Source organism: Clupea harengus, chromosome 10 (genome assembly GCF_900700415.2).
Source record: "Clupea harengus chromosome 10, Ch_v2.0.2, whole genome shotgun sequence".
NCBI classification, from domain to species: Eukaryota; Metazoa; Chordata; class Actinopteri; order Clupeiformes; family Clupeidae; genus Clupea; species Clupea harengus.
Window position 1 is genome coordinate 1,403,127 of NC_045161.1, and position 16,807 is coordinate 1,419,933.

The following is a 16,807-nucleotide window of genomic DNA, read 5'->3' on the forward strand; positions in this document are numbered from 1 at the left end:
TTGTAAGTGTATGAGTATTAACACTGTCACTGTGGACATGGAGTGTGATCAAACGGACCATGTGTTTGAAAAGCAGGTCTATGGCGTTTAGCTGGGGTGAATCCCCACAGCTGCCAATGGAACCGCAGCTGAATGACAGATGGGCTTAAAGGGTGTCATGGCAGACAAGCAATTGAGGCAACATATTCCCTACAACACAGCACACACAAAAAAATACTAATGTTATTCCTGTCACACACACACACACACATATACATGAACACACACGCACACATACACCATGTGAGAAGCTCCCGTTCAGCAGCAAACCCCTCGCCCTTCTTCTATATTTCAGCAGCCATGCAGTAGTTTATTTTCCATTTCTCTCACCATCTGTAGTGTTTCCCCCACAGACAAGCACAGCTGTCCTGTTTCATGTCTGTGCGCTCCTCTCAAACTCCCTCCCAAATGGCTCCTGCACACAATAAAAACGGCCCGCTTCTGAACCGCAAAGATCGACGCACACTCCCCCTTGGCACCGAGCGCAACCTTTCAAATCACTGAGCTGACAGACGGAGACGGAGACAGATAGATGCAATCTGTTTCAAACTACAACATTTGTGATTTGAATTTTCACTGGTGTGATTTGATCAACGCTGATGCCTAAAAAACAATAGTTGTGTTGTAAGTAACGGTGAGTTAGTGAAATCTCAAACAGGGGGCCTGGCACACAAACAGGTCACGGACTGGTGCTTTTGGAAAGACAAAAACACACCAGCTACTTTATTGATCTATTACCACTTCATGATCTGAAAGCGATGCACACAATCACACACACACACACACACACACAATCACACATGGCAAAATCATCGACATTATCACCCAGGCAAAATAGATCAACATTCCATCAGCACAGCACATCCATCTGCAATCCATCTCAGCCTGCAGGCCAGGGACGGGGACGAGCCATGCAGCCAGACTGGGGGGGGGGGGGGGGGGGGGGGGGGAGACCCAGCAGAGAGGAGAGGGAGGTGGGAGGAGTAGGAATGGGAGAGAGGGTGGTAGGGGGAAGGGAGAGAGGGAGAGAGGGAGAGAGGGAGAGAGGCGCTCCGTGTTGCTAAGAGCCAAGAGAGGATGGTAAGTGTCTTTTACAACAGGACAGTCTCCTTCTCCAGAACATTCCAGGGGGCAGCTTCAATAAAGAGGTGGAGGAATTGACATTTAACCAAAAAGGGAAAAAAAAAGACAGATGGAAACAGGGCAAATACCACTGATCTGGGTCCCCTCTACAGTGAGTGTGTGTGTGTGTGTGTGTGTGTGTGTGTGTGTGTGTGTGTGTGTGTGTGTGTGTGTGTGTGTGTGTGTGTGTGTGTGATCTGGGTCCCCTCTACAGTGAGTGCCAAGAGATGAAGACTTTTCAAATGTACAGAACTCATTAAGAGAATTTAGAGTTCCATCCCATTTCTAAAAAAAAAATGAAGAGGTTATCATTCATCTGAAATGATCAGATTGAGCTTCAGCTCTTCATCCTTGCATCTGAGGCTCATTTTGCACTGGCAGCGGTTTCATTACACTCTTCGACACACTTGAATGAGACGTGACAAGAGCGGGACACAGGGGCCACGTCCCACATCAGAGGAAAAGGGCGGGAAGAAGAGCAGTGTTCCATGATGTCTGTGTGTTTCTCATGCAAAGCAGAATGATAGGAGAGACACAGACAGTGAGAGAGAGAGAGAGAGAGAGAGAGAGAGAGGCGGAGAGAGGGAGAAGCGGTAGGGTAATTAGATCTCTCACACAGTTCTCTCGCCGCCTCCTCCTCCCATCCCCCCTTCTCGCCGTCGTGGCAAGCCTGTGGCGCACATGAGCCGTCTGCCCACCATTCAGAACACAGGCCTCATCAGGCCTTAATACAATCAAAGATCTCCCAATACAGACGGAGCAAGGGGCTAGCTGGCTGCTAGCGGAGGCTTAAGACAATGGGCCTCTTGTTGAATGGCATGCGGATACAAAGGGCCCTTTCTCAGAAGGTTGCCAAAAGCTCGGGCTCTAAAATTCAAGAGACGTCTACGTTCCACTCCTGTGATGCCTGCCTGCCTGCCTGCCTGCCTGCCTGCCTGCCTGCCTGCCTGCCTGCCTGCCTGCCTGCCTGCCTGCCTGCCTGCCTGCCTGCCTGCCTGCCTGCCTGCCTGCCTGCCTGCCTGCCTGCCTGCCTGCCCATTAGGGGCGTCTCTTCTCGCACTGCACCTTGGGAACTTAGCACATTTTTTTGGATTTGGAGGGAAAAATAATCTGCTCTCCGGGAGGAACACATATACCATGTGGAAATATGAATTCCTGTTAACGCTTCCTGTAAAACAGGGCGACCTACAAGGATAGGCATTCTTCTGAACTGCCATTGCTTTTTTTCCTCATGGCTAAACAGACAAAACCTGCAGAGAGATGCATATAAAGCAAAGGTCATACCACCCTATGCATTTATTTCTTCTGCAAAGGTATGAACAGAACATCCGTAAAAGGCCCCACTCCACTATTAAGACAGGCAGTGGCCAGGACCTCTACCCTGGTCCCTGGGTGAAGGGGCTCGAACAGGACACAGAACCCACCAGAGTTCCCTGGCTTCCAGACGGGTGTTTAGCATTTTTACTTGACTCAAAAATGTAAGACATTGATTTGACATATGTATTCTCTTAATCTCATCAGATGTACTTTACACTTCTAAATGCATAAAGCAGCTCTGTATCTCTGAGAAAGAAAGAAAGAAAGAAAGAAAGGAAGAAAACAAATCAACAAAAGAAAGAAAAACCAGTACTGAAAAGAGTGGATGGTCACTGAAAGATTAGACAAATGTAAACAACTGTATTTTTGTTTGTTTGTTTGTTTCATTTCATGATTATAAATGTCTAAAACCTCCTGTCTGGAGCAGGAGAATATGTTCCAAATCTGCAGAGAGAGATCAACAACCAACAATAGACATTAAACGGATTACCTGAATTTGCCGTGCAATCAGGTTTATGAGAAATGTACCCACAGAGGAACAGCACTGTAAAACGCACGCACGCACACACACACACACACACACACGCACGCACGCACACACACACGCACACACACACGCACACACACACACACACACACACACGCACACACACACACACACACACACACACACACACACGCAAACCTTACAATATTTCCCATCTGAAACCTTATCTGCTTTGTTTAATCCAATAAAATTGCAGCAAAAATGGTTCAAAAGGAGGTCATATCAAATGATATTAAAAATGACTGTGCAGTGTTTCATCACTCATTCCCCTCCAGTCCCTGTGCACTGGGTGAGCGCCAGGAGCAGGGATTGCTTCAGATCGGGCTCTCTGTGTCTACTGTACCCAAACTTATTGTGAATTCACTTCCAACGTCTGACAATGTGTCTCTATTTTATGAATGGGCACTAACCTCGATTTTAATGAATGGCAGAGCGTGAGTGTGTGAGTGTGTGAGTGTGTGTGTGTGAGAGAGTATGAGGGACACGGTCATTGTTGAGGCACTGGTGCTGTTTAGTGGGATTTACACAGAAGGGAGAGCCCAAAATGAGGCGGTGTGGGGGGGGGGGGGGGGGTAGGGGTGTTCCCGAACCACAATGTGTGCTGCAGCAGCCACAACAAAGGCCTGTGGTCTAGCCCACACTCGCCTTCAATAGCTCACAATTGTTGTTATTTCTCCGCCCCGTGGAAAAGAAAGGGAAATATAAAATGGCTGTAATGTGAGACGGGCCAAAAGTCAGACAGGAGATATTGGTAGATTTGGTTTCGTGCCCCGCGGAGGGTTGGGGTGGGGGGGAGGGGGGGAGGGGGGGGATACTTGAAGGAGAAAATCCTCATTTGTGATATCCTTTGTCAGATTCCCTTCACCTTCACTACAAACGTTGTTCATGCTTCGTGAGACCTTACGTGCGACACGCCAAACACTCTTTACTGTGTGAGACACAACAATGTTGATAACTCCTGACAGAACGTTAGCTGGTGGCACCTTAAAGACACATCATCAGAGCTGCTAACTAGTTCAGAAGGGCAACAGGCACCAAATCCCTTTAAAGGCTCAGGGGGGGAAATAGGTCAGGTCTCTTTGCAGACGTCCACCACACGCACAAACAGTTTGTTTAATCTCCACTGGGGTCACACCAGGTAAATGTAACATAAATATCTATCGACTTGCCTGGAAACTTTCACATAGGTCCTATCGCAGGCATGTTATCTTTCACGACCAGCGATATCCTTTCATTGTGTGGCTCTCAGCGAAACAACAGAGGGGTGACACGAGTATCACTCAGTAAACATACCCTAAGCAGCTTTATGGTGCAGAGCTCCCCTGCTCTCATCAATGAAGGCTTCACAAAGTTTTTTTTTTAACTAAAAACGGTACCGTTTGCTAACTCAAATTTGCAAAGACATTTTAATAATGAAAATAGTTATTATATTTGGTTTTATGATTATATTTGGGTCATTAATATACTTGGTTTCTCAGCTCACCGTGAAGTTTCATTCCTGTAACAGACACCACCTGCACGTGGCCTTCTAAACCACAGAAAACCAAGCACTGCTAAACCGAGCAGCTAATCCTCTGGTCAACTTGAACAAATCTCTGACGCACCAGTCAAAAAACAGACTTTAAAACACCACTAGAACCAAATCAGAGTCATGAATCCCAATGATAGTTTGTGAAAAAAATATGTTTGTAAAAAAATTATGAAAGAATTCCATATCCACTCATTTACAATAATTATAATAATTATAAATACACCATTATAAACAACAATATAAATCCTCAGTGACAACAGTGAATACAACAGTTGTGCCGCCATAGGCCTAGGCTGCCCAGGCCCTCTCATGCGTCATGCTGTACATCTTCTTCTTCCTCATTTCTATGCCATCTCTCTGGTGTCTGGCTACTGTAACAAGTCATTTTTATAATTTTTATCTTTTTATCTTATCTTTTTTAATCGGTGCACTAACTTGTCTCTCGTCTCTCTCTCCCTACAGTAGGACCACTTCTCTACTAATACAATCCCAACCATCTGCTCATTCTATTAAGAAGAACCCTGTCCTATGAGTTCATTAACATCCTCTATATGTTGTAAGAACAATACATTTACATGCTGGCATTGTGAACACGTTGTATACCCATTCAGCTGTTCTTCAACTACTACTTTAAATACGGGCTCTCTCCAATTTGATCCACTATCAATCGTGTGTGTATCATGTAATCTTGCATGCACCATGATTTCCTGATGCATGTATGAACTCTTCTGCTTGCTTCTGATTCTCTCTTTTCCTTCTGTCCCCCCCCCCCCCCCCCCCCTTTATATTTCTCTACCCAGCCGGCCCCAAGATGGGTCCCCCCTTACGAGCTGGGTTCTGCCCAAGGTTTTTCCTTGTCACCATTGCCTTAGTGCTTGCTCTATGGGGTTCAGGCTCTGTAAAGCGCCATGAGACAATTTAAATTGTTATTGGACTGTAAAAATAAGGTTTAATTGAATTGGATTGAATAGTTTATATTGACTGTACACAAACAATGTAGCACTGCGCCATTTTGTTTATCAAGCAAACATCCAACAAGAAGTCTGCAAAACCCTTTCCAAACTTAAAGCTCTGAAACTTAACTCAGTCAAACAAAACCGCCCCCCCCCCCCTGAACCAAGACACCTGTTTTAAGAGCCATGTCAAAGGTCACCCCACTGAGCGAAAGTGGTGTGCACGCCTGAATAGACCCTAATGAGGTGGCTTGTTTATCTTAGAGGTCAAATGCCTGGAAGATAAGGTCACGACCCTGACATCTTAAGCTGCGACCTTTGGTTAGTGTGGAGCATTCCTGTGATCCTGACGCCAGTTGAATGGCAGAAGAATGAGCTTGTAAATGAGCCCTGTACTCACTGCCTGCTATGGGAGGTAGTAGTAGTGCTGGTAGCTTTGACACAACATTGTTCTTAGAGTTGACACATGATCCACCCTTGTGAGTGTGGGACACCAGCGTATATACTAGACAACTCAGACTGACTCGTCAACCGATGACTTTGGACATGGGTGTCTCAGCTGGCTTCGCACCAAAGGGCCTTGTGACATCTGTATATACGAGTCCAATCTTCACACTTCAAGCTAAAACAATACACATGTTCCCCCCGCTCGAAGCCAAGTCAAAATGGCACTCAAAAGCTACATTTTCATTACCATTGATTGTCACTGCATTATTTAAACTGTCTGAAGGTAAAGGACAATGTCACAGCTCCGACACGTGAAGTCTGAGAGAGGGTTCAAACCAATTTGATATCGCTAATTATTGCAGCATAATGTGTTCGTGTATTACTAATTAACCTGATAGTGGCTTTAAAGGCTAACCGAGCTATAAGTTGATAACAAGATCGATGGTGTTATCGCAGAAGAGCAGTGGTCAAGGCCCACTCTGCCAGCCAATCTGACTGCAGTGAGGGGCACTTTTAATTACTGGCATCAGCTGCCCTCAGAAAACACCACCTTAGGCATCGGAGGATGGGCTCAGCTCTCTTTAGATGGCTTTTAATCAAGGGAGCTCCACTGCCTTAAATAAGACACAAGAAGAAATCTGATCTTACGGGAGGAGTTGAAAGAACAAGACAGAGAGAGAGAGAGACAAAGAGTGGAAGGTAGACAGAGAGAGAGAAAGAGAGAGAAAGAGAGAGAAAGAGAGAGGGAGAGAGAGGGAGAGAGGGAGAGAGAGGGAGAGAGAAAGAGAGAGAGAGAGAGAGAGAAGGGCAGAGACTGTAAACCCCACAGTGGGCAGACCTCCACACTCGACAGGCACTCTCTCTTTCTCTCCCGGCTTTGTATTTCCTTGTTCTCTTGCTGACACCTCTTATTCACGGCCGAGACCAATGTGAAAAAAAGCCCTCCAATGCGAGCGATTAGAATGTTAGCAGGAGCGCAGTGCCTCTGAATGGAGCTTCGGAACATCAAAACTCAGGACTCCGGCGGGTCGCTGTGACCGAGCAGGAGCAGAGACACGGTGAGCTGCTCATACTTGTTCAGACAAAAAGCTCAAAGGAGCTCGCTCGCCTGTAGTGGGCGGACTAAGTCAAGATGATTCACACGCTCCCCCTCCGGACCCGACCCGACCCGAGTGGAGCCCTGTGCTTCTGCCTCCCGTCTGAGAACACCCCGCTCGGCCTCAGACTCAGCCTCGGCCCAGCATCTCTATCAGCACGGCATTTAACGCTGCTCCTCTAGTTTCACCTCCACATTACCAAAATGAACAACTCTGGCTCTAACACATAGAGGCACAACCCCCACCCCCACCCCCCCTCCTCCCCTCCCGCTAGAGAGGCCTTACTCAGGCCTTGTCTGACTGACTGGCGGAGGTTGTGGTGAAAGAGTCCGCTTCACTGAGGAAACGAGCGTAATTAAGGTGCTCAGTTTTGACTGCGCGAGACAAAGCGCACTCCGTGCCTTGTGAGTGAAAGGCCGTGTTTGTGTTGCTGTCAGGGCGAGACAGATCCCCTGCTGTCTCCTGCCCATTAGCAGTTTCGCCATCAGAAGCCAGCACCGGACTTCTCTCTGTCCGACTGCTATTCACAGAGAAGTGAGTGACAGGAGTTCACGGAAAAAGCACAACCTTGCTCATGGTAAGAGTGGGGGAAAGAATTGCCCACTTTTACGTAAGGGACCTGGTCAGAATTCTGACACCAATATGGATCTATAAAATATTTCATTCGCTTATGTAAAAAATGCAAGACAGCTGTTCGATGAAAATAGTCCCTTAAATGTTATGTACTTTAAAATATCTAAAATTCATAATTCAACAAGATTTCCACACCGCTATACACTCCACTCAATAGCTCTGTTTCATCACCATGACATTTATTTGACGAAATCGTGCTTTTGGCACACTCTGGCAATCTCTCTCACAATGAAAATGATTGCTTTCCTTTCGTTCTCCTCTTTTCTTCCTTGTTTCAGATAACAGGCTCGGCCTGTGCCAACTTTTCAAAAAAATCTGGCCCATCTTAGACCAGTGAATGACCAGCCGGGGAGCCTGTCTTGGCATGGATGCCCTGCTCCGCTCCACCTGCCCGCTGCCTTATTGACTGCAGATGAAATTAAGGGTGTCTGCCACAGATAACATTGGTTCCCGCTTAGAAGACAGAGAACTGCTGAACTTTGCAGGGTTCTGCTGAAGGTGAGAGACATTGAGATGAGGTGTGTAAACCTTCCTAAATGTCATTGGTCTCTGCTTATGACTATTGTTCCCTTTCAAATTTAGGATTTTAGGACTCTATGTACGACATTGAAATTAAAACATTGAATAAGTATGGGTGCTTTCAGCTAACCAATGGTAAAATTCATGTTTGTATGTTTGTATGTTAGTGGTGCTGTTTGTGTATGGAACAATGTATCAGCTCGAGGTGAAGACAACAGAGAGAGAGAGACAGGGAAAGGAAAGACTTGGCAAACAGGGGGTACTCACCAGCATGCACGAAGTAGGCCAAGTAGAGGTCGAGCTCCTTCACTGAAACTCCTATGTGGTGTGGCTGCACGCACAGTCCCGGGTTCGAGCACTGCGGGGACTTTACTAGCCGCTCGCCGTCCGTGCTTTCCAGTGGAATACCTTTGAACAAAATCACCATGACCAGGTCCAGGCGCCACACTTTGTCGGCCTGACGGAGGCAATCGATCCGCCTCATCTTGCCTTTCTGGTCGGGGTTGGACAGCACACAGCACGGCGGCTTCTTGCCCGTGACGGTTAAGACGAAGTCCTCGCGGAACTCGGGCCGGATGTCCTTGCGCAGCTTGGCGAGGAGACGCGAGGCCCACTTCTGCTTGACCTCGGGCTTCTCGCCGAGCAGCTCGTCCTTGACGGCGCGCTCCTCTTCTTTGCTCATGCGTTTCTCGTGCTTCTTGAAGTACTTCCTCTTGCGGGCCTGCAGGTTGAACCAGGTGTACGCGAAGGCTCGCACGTGAGGCAGCAGCGCTTCAATGAAGGGATGGAATTCATCCTGCAGACACAGAGATTTACATTCACATTCATTCAGTCATTTAGCAGACGCTTTTATCCAAAGCGACTTACATATGTGTGACTTACAATGTATACACATTTTACATTTACACTGATGGCACACTGCACATCAGGAGCAATTAGGGGTTCAGTGTCTTGCTCAAGGACGCTTCGACAGGGAATCGAACTAGCAACCTTCTGATTACTAAACGACTTCTCTACCTACTGTACCACTGTCGAAAAGGATCAAATATATGAAATAAATATATCGGCTGCAGAGTGCACATTTTTCTGACATGTTTTGTTGCAATGACTTATAAAAAAGATCAAATATATATAGACATATAAATGTGTAGACAGACAACATACATCCTGTACAACATACCAAACACAAAATATTTAAAATACAAAGCCTCAAAATTTAAGATCCATATAAATCACTGAAAGCTTGTAATCAGAGCATTTATTCCTGTCAGCATATATACATTCTCTTATATTACTCTAAATCAGTAGAGCCTGATCTCCAATGTTAAGCTTTGCTTTCAATTTTAGCCCACACTTTGACACACATACTCAAACATACGTCTGAAAAGAGAGTATTTATATTTAACATTCCTTTGGCATCGTTAGCAGAGCGGCACACGATAACGCGAGTGTGTTTGTGAGCTGCATGGAGGGAGGGAGCGAGCAGGGAGAGGGGCCTGACTAGGCCGTATCTTGGCTCTCTGGCAAGAATGCAGGTCTGCTGGGGTCTGCCAGGACCGAGAAAAAGCAACAACCGCGCGGGAAAGCTGTCGGTCTATTTTTATCCTTTCTCCATGTAACCCCCAACACACACACACACACACACACACACACACACATATACACAGACACACACACACCCATATACAGACAGACATGCTCAGACACACTTCCACTCACACTTTAAGCAAAGACAGCATCCAAAAACAGTCCTAGTTTTCAATTCAATTTTCCTTTGGGCCTACGTCAAAGACAAGAGGCAAGAGGGGGTATAAACAAGAACCGGGGGACTGCTGTGTTTCCGTGCAGATTTGAGGTGGTTCCACCTGCCACATGCAAAAACTAAAGGAGGTGAGCGTGGTTTGGGGCAAAGATATAGTTTACCAGGCTCATGTTACTTAACCAAATGCAATCCTGACAGAGTCACAATAACCTCTGACAGGATTATACACATGGCCATTTTTCTTTCTCCAAAATTATTTAAAAAAATGTCGGATACACATTTCCCACACGACAGGCGAGGGTATCTGTCGACTAGCTTGTTATATATGAGTATATATGAGAGCATATCTATAACTATAAACATGTACAGTATATAGTTCTTTACAGCCAATCAAAATAGGTAAATATTAAAATATATGTATACGTTGAACTACTATTTATAGTCTCTTTCCATCCAAATCCGCTAACTACATCTTCTAACTAAATGTCACAAATCTGCCATTACAAAGACAATAGTAATTTATACTTCAGTTGACAACAGACATGCCCCAGCTAGTAAAACACCATTACATATTCTGAATAATCACACACGAACCTTAAAAAAAAAAAAAATGCATGCCACAATCACATTCTAACTGCACTGTTCCTGTTTTAAAAACTGTATAGAGAGCACAAAACTGCCTAGGCTCACACCAATAACGAGGTTGTTCTAGGAGTCTAAAATCTAAGGTGAAATACAACAGGCCTCAGCTGCGTCAGTGTGCCCCTTGAACACAAAAGTCGCCACAAAGCAAGCAAAGCTCGCGGTCTAACAAACAAAAGCAAAGAAAACAAGCTAGAAGCGGTAGAAAAGATAAGGGGTGTTGATCCGAAAACACACCAGTGAAGTAACAGCCTCAACTATGACAGGAACTATCGATATGAAGCTTCAAAAGACTAGTCTGGCATCATGCTTTTCCACAAAACCTTTAGTCAAGCTGCAGTACATTATCAACAGTACCAACAAACATGCTAGAATTTACTGATTTATTCTTAACTGTTGCAGAGCAACACGTAATCACTAATGCATCACTTCCATGTTATGTTTGTAATTCAGAAATGTATTTCAGCTAAAATTCAAAGACCTCTGTACAAGCTAACACCACAGTCTGTCTTACATCCTAACTATATCCCTGTCTCTTAAATTTAGATACATTTCTCACTTTATGAGTATGTGTGGATTCTGTGAGTAGGACCGACTATGTGCAAGAGAGGAGTGAGTGAGTGTGTGTGTGTGTGTGTGCATGTGTGTGTGTGTGTGTGTGTGTGTGTGTGTGTGTGTGTGTGTGTGTGTGTGTGTGTGTGTGTGTGTGTGTGGATATATGTGTGTTTCGGCACGTGCTGCACTTAAAATCTATAAAAACACTTCACACCAAATAGAAAAAAATATTAATAAAAATGCATACATAAAAATAAACAAAAATGACAAGAACCTTTTTGTCTGCTAACTCCCCTGCCTTTGGGGCACACATATTGCATTGTTTCTTTCATCTTGGATTAAATCCAGTAAATTCATTTTCTTATCTGCCTTCAGCAACACTGAGCATCCTAAGCCAGACTCTTTGAAATGTCTTTCCTTAAGAGCAGATATTTATCCATTGTCGTTGGAGGATTTTGCCTGAACTACTTGTCCTAAGCATTGTTTGAATTTGCTGTGAAAAATTCTATAATTCTATCAAACCCGATCAGACGTTAAACTGAAGAGGGCATTTTAAATTCTGAGAGTACTCAGTTGCAGGCACACAAACAGACACGTTCCCATGTTTATACAAGGAGAACATATCAATGTGAGCCACAGTGTGTGTGTGTGTGTGTGTGTGTCTGCGAGTCATTCGGTGGTGAAAGAGAAGCTGATGAAATGCTTCATCTTAGCTTAACTTCCAGCTGTGAAGTTCTTCCGTGCACCTTGGTGACAGACGTGATGCCCCCAAATAACAGGTCACAGATAACATCTCACCAAAGGAAGAAAAAACTGTCATTTCAAATCCAAATGATGGTAATCCTGCTCTTTTGACACCCGCTCTGTAGCACCACAACACAGAGAATTAATTACGAGGGAGTCGACAGCGAGCACTTTCTCCTTTTGTTGCGGTCGGTCTCTCCCATAAAAGTCAGCTACAGACTGTGTGAGGCTGGCTGCTGGGACGGGCGAGGAGTGCTGGGGAGGGAAAGGCATCTCAGAGCGCCGCTTCTACCCCTCGCACACTCACACTCACACTCTGCTCAGAGCGCCGGTTCTATCCCTCGCACACTCAGACTCACTCTCACACTCACACTCACACTCATACTCACTCTCACTCTCTGCAGTGAAACTAGCTTTTTGAAGCAGTGGAAAGAGCCCTTAACACTCAGGACAAAAGTGCAGAAGACACCGCTCTTCAGATCTAAACCACTGTTCTAGAATCGACTCATGGCCTCAAAAAAAACTACCTCACGTCTGCAAGAACAAAGTACTTTAGAAATATAAAAACTCCTGCCAGAGACAAATCACTGCCTTGTATATTATAAATTATAAATAAAAGAAAAACATTAGCAGTTAATGGAAACTGCCACTGTACCTGTCCAATCATGGACAGCCCAGTATTCAAAGCCATTCTTGACCTGATTTTTCCACATTTCTCCGAAATGACACATAATCTTTGAAAAATATGACTTTTTATATTATATGGGTATTTCATTCATTTGTCCCACACGGCTTGAATTAAGACTTTCTTTCAGGATTAACATGACTATATTCCTCTTATTTTACAAGTTAACTAAAAGGAAAAAAGTCTTTAATATTTCACTGTAAGAAGGTAATTGTACACCATAACAATTAAGTAAGAACCTCAACTGATAATACCTGCTATTTTACATAAATTCATTTTGACATAAATACATTTCTCATTAGTTAGACGGACTTACAACTTGTTCCAGTTAGAACTGTGTGAGGTCATTTAAGAAATATTAGGATATTAGGAGTCAGGTGGAAAGGTAAGAAATGTATAGGCCTAATTATTCAGCGTTTTGTGAATTATGAATTATGAATACATTGTGATCAATTCATACTCCAAAAATGAAAACAAACCGTAAATAAACACTCAATGTTTATAAAATGCAGATATAGAGTTTGTTTGTAATTTTACTGATTTTTTATATTTCATTCCCTCACATAGCCTTTGTCATACACCATTCAATAATCTGCCTAATTTGTGTCTGCATTACCTTTTGTTTTCCACTTTACTGTTGACGGTTTTCGCATCTTTTAGTCCAGCTGCACACAAACTGATTTGACAGATCCCTGTGAAACTAATGCAGCTGCAGCACACAGGCATTTTCTCTGGTGTATAATTCTTGCCAAATTCCAAAAAGGACTCCATTCTAACTTACAATAAAAGTATGTAAGGAATCCAGTGGTGAGAAATGGTTTGTGACTGGGCAGGCAGGACTGAAATTTGGGAAAAAATTGATTTTAACTGCCCAACAGCTGTACAATTTAAAAAGTAATGCACATTCTGACAAATGCATTACGAGTAGGCAATGCATGAAATAAAGATGTAACTTGTAAATGTAAATTTGAATGTTGGGTATGTACCACTGATCAATGGAACGCAACTGAATATTATTTGTTTATTTTTACAACTAATAAAGCCGCAGCTGTCACCTTACCTAACCCCCGCGCTTGCCCATTCTGTACAACCCCGGGAAAAACTGCTGCCCCTACACCAAAAGCTGCCACAAGCCTTCCCTTGTTAACCAAACACACTGTCATTTTTTTTTTGTTTTAGACACTTAGAGTGTCTCTAAATATTTTTTCTTCTGTCAAATGCGACGGGGGCCTAAACCACAGATGCGTTTCGAACTACTACTGACACTGCTGGAAAAGCCGGGCAAGCTAGAGACCCAGAGAGCTGACCTAAATGATATTTCAAATTTAAACACACACCGACCATTAAAACCGAATTTTCTTCTTGCTCAAATATACGACTGAATCATATGCTTGACGGGTCTAATGACAAACCCTGTATCCAAAATGGGCTTCATCAAAGGCGTTGCACAATAGCTGTCGATTCCCAAGGATTAAAAAGTTGAGAAATCAAACACGTTAAGCCACTAAACTGTGTTCCTGCGTTGTCATTGCATGGAATTTCAAAGAGTAAAAAATAAAACAATAGTAGTCTACAGATCTTGCTGAACTAACTGTTGTTCAGGGAAAAGTTAGTTGCCAATAAAACTCCCACTCCTCAAAGAGTTTTGACGACGTCTCGGTGCTTATCAAATGCACCGTTATTCTAGCAGCTCTTAAGAACCAAAATCGAGGCAAAGAGCCTTGGACACCTGGACAAATTACTGTTCAAGTCAGGCAAAATACTGGTGAGCAACTAATTGTGTCAGTAGATGAATAACGACTGACAAACGCGAGAAAGTGTGTGCATTACGCTATGTTTGGATATAACAGCAGAATGATTGTTGATACTGTAAGATGTGGCATGAAACAAACGTTTACATCCAGGACATGGAAACTACAAAGTCTTCCTATGAACAGTTTTCGCCTTCCGTCTCTTTCAGTGTGTAGACCATAGCTTAACATGCAGCGATGACAAAGTCCTGCACAAAAGTAGTGTTTTGCCGTAGTCAATAATCAAACATAAGAGTTCCCAGATTTACAAACACAAATACGTGTGTAGGCTGCATGTACTGTACAGTACCAGGCGGTCGCCATCCGCCATGTGGTAGTTAGTTCAGATGGCTCTGTCAGACCTGGAACGGCCGCAGCACACAAAGTTACTTGTCTTAAGCAACGTTAGCCTCACATTGCCAGTCCCGCCCCGACGAGAGAGAACGCAGAAATGCAACAAATAAGGTTAAATACAAACAAAATGCTCACTTACCTGTGTTAGACATAGCGGCGAATACATATCTGGTGTTTATCTTGAATTTGTGAGGTATGAGTGTATGTTTGGATAACTGTTACAAGTCAGCGTGTTTATGTATGTGCTGGTGTGTGTGAGTGTGTGTATGTGTGTTTGTGTATGTGTGGGGGTGTATGAAGAGTCTATGTGTGTCCGTGTACGCGTGATGGTTGTGTCCGTGTGTATGAAAAGAAAAAAAGGAGAGACAGAGAGAAGGGAGAGAGGGAAAAAAATAAACCCTGCTTCTTGCTTTCACATTTCCAACTCTACGAACTGCAACCAACGTTTCAGCGCTCCATAGAGCTGAACCTTAACCCCGCCTCGAGTTACAGCGTCCACTCTCCGCACATATTTACTGTGCTCTGCAGTTAAAGTCGCAGAGCAGTCCCCTTCACTGGAGTGGGAGTAACTTTCATCAGTGGCATGATCAACTTAAAGACAAGTCCCGATACAGAGCTGTTCCGGAAAATGCACAGATTTTTTTAGGCAAAACAAGGTGCAGGAAAACTACTTAATCGCTGAACGGTGGTTTTCTCCCATATTCGAAAAAGCGACTGTCAGTGAAGGATTCTTCTGGATTCTTTAGAAAAAACTCTGAAATTAACTGCACAGCATTCCTCTTCAGGGTCGACTCGAACGTTCACATCAGCCGAAAGCATTGCAGGCATGTGGTCTGGCTTTACCGTGGAGTCCACAGTCTATCGGATTTACGCACAAGGAAGACTGGCTACGGCTCGGGAAAATGCTAAAATCCTTAAAAATCAAGATAGTTGAGTATTGTAAAACTGGCACTTCACTGGCAATTCCTGTTTATTTCAACCTGAGATTAAAAGAAAATGAAGCTGAAATGGCGAGCTGTGTCCATTCAATTCAACACAGAGCAGAGACGACACTGTCGCCTCACCGAGTCCCGTCCGGCTACAGTTCACTTTTATCCACACTGCCCGGAGGACAAACTCTTTGCTGCTCTATCATCGTAGCTCCGCCACCGCCATCCACGGTCTCTTGAAAGAAACGCCAACGTTTCAATTGTGTGGGAATTTCAGTTGGCTACTCTAGATAGTAAAATATAAGTAAATTAACGGACAAACAGGACGGGCTACCAATAAGATGGCACTGTGGTTTGTTCCTTTAAGTTAATCTTTGAAAGAGAGACTGTCATAGATAGACACTGTCCAGAGCAGGATACAAATATTAGCGTGCTCGAATCATGAATCACAGTGAGTATGTATAATCGTAGTGTCTCTTAAACTAAATTATTATTAAAATAGTGTTTATTTAATTCGTGGATTATTACGGCGAACGTTTGCAGATGAGAGGAGTAGTGTGGGACAGTGCCTCACATCAGAGGAACAGCAGGATATTCTCACACACCACATTTCATACCCCCGAAACGGCTAGGTTAGAGAGGGAGTGGATCAAGGAAGATCAGAGCACACACTTGAGGTAGTCTATATCATACAACTGATTTTGTAGACGTCAACTGCTTCGTCTGGCCAACCGGCTTTTAGCCTTTACGATAATTCTCAAACCTAAAATCTGTGAGGCTGCGGTATAGTGATGTATTGTTTAGTTTATTAGGGAGGCACCAATAGTTAACACAGACCCATAAATAGGCCTACAGGTAAATACAGTAGCTTGTGTGTTTCTCAGATGCAACATGGTGAGCGATGTAAGACTTGGTAAACATGCTCATATCATTTGAAATAACAAAACAAAGACGATATGGCCAGGCACTGAGATGCACATCACATAAATTGGGAGCAGAATCAGATATATAAGACTACATGCATGTTATGCAACAGTGAGTGCCCTGCTAACCTCAACCAAACCCCTATTGCTTAAAAAACTACATGCCAGTCAGATTGATCGAATCCTTAGGGTTAGGGTTTAGCTAGTCTTTTTCTTTG

General features: G+C 44.0%; 1 protein-coding gene across 1 annotated transcript in view; it reads right to left on the reverse strand.

Annotated features, from left to right (window-relative positions):
- LOC105904426 (nuclear factor 1 A-type) overlaps window positions 1-16,327 on the reverse strand; it is an 18,911-nt gene extending 2,584 nt beyond the window's left edge. The window contains exons 1-2 of the mRNA XM_031574811.2: window positions 14,877-16,327; window positions 8,473-9,001 (exon numbers count right to left, since the gene is read on the reverse strand). Of these exons, the coding sequence (XP_031430671.2) occupies window positions 8,473-9,001; window positions 14,877-14,903 (556 nt within the window). The 5' untranslated portion in view covers window positions 14,904-16,327. The remainder of the gene's footprint in view (window positions 1-8,472; window positions 9,002-14,876) is intronic.
- Window positions 16,328-16,807: the final 480 nt, after the last annotated feature.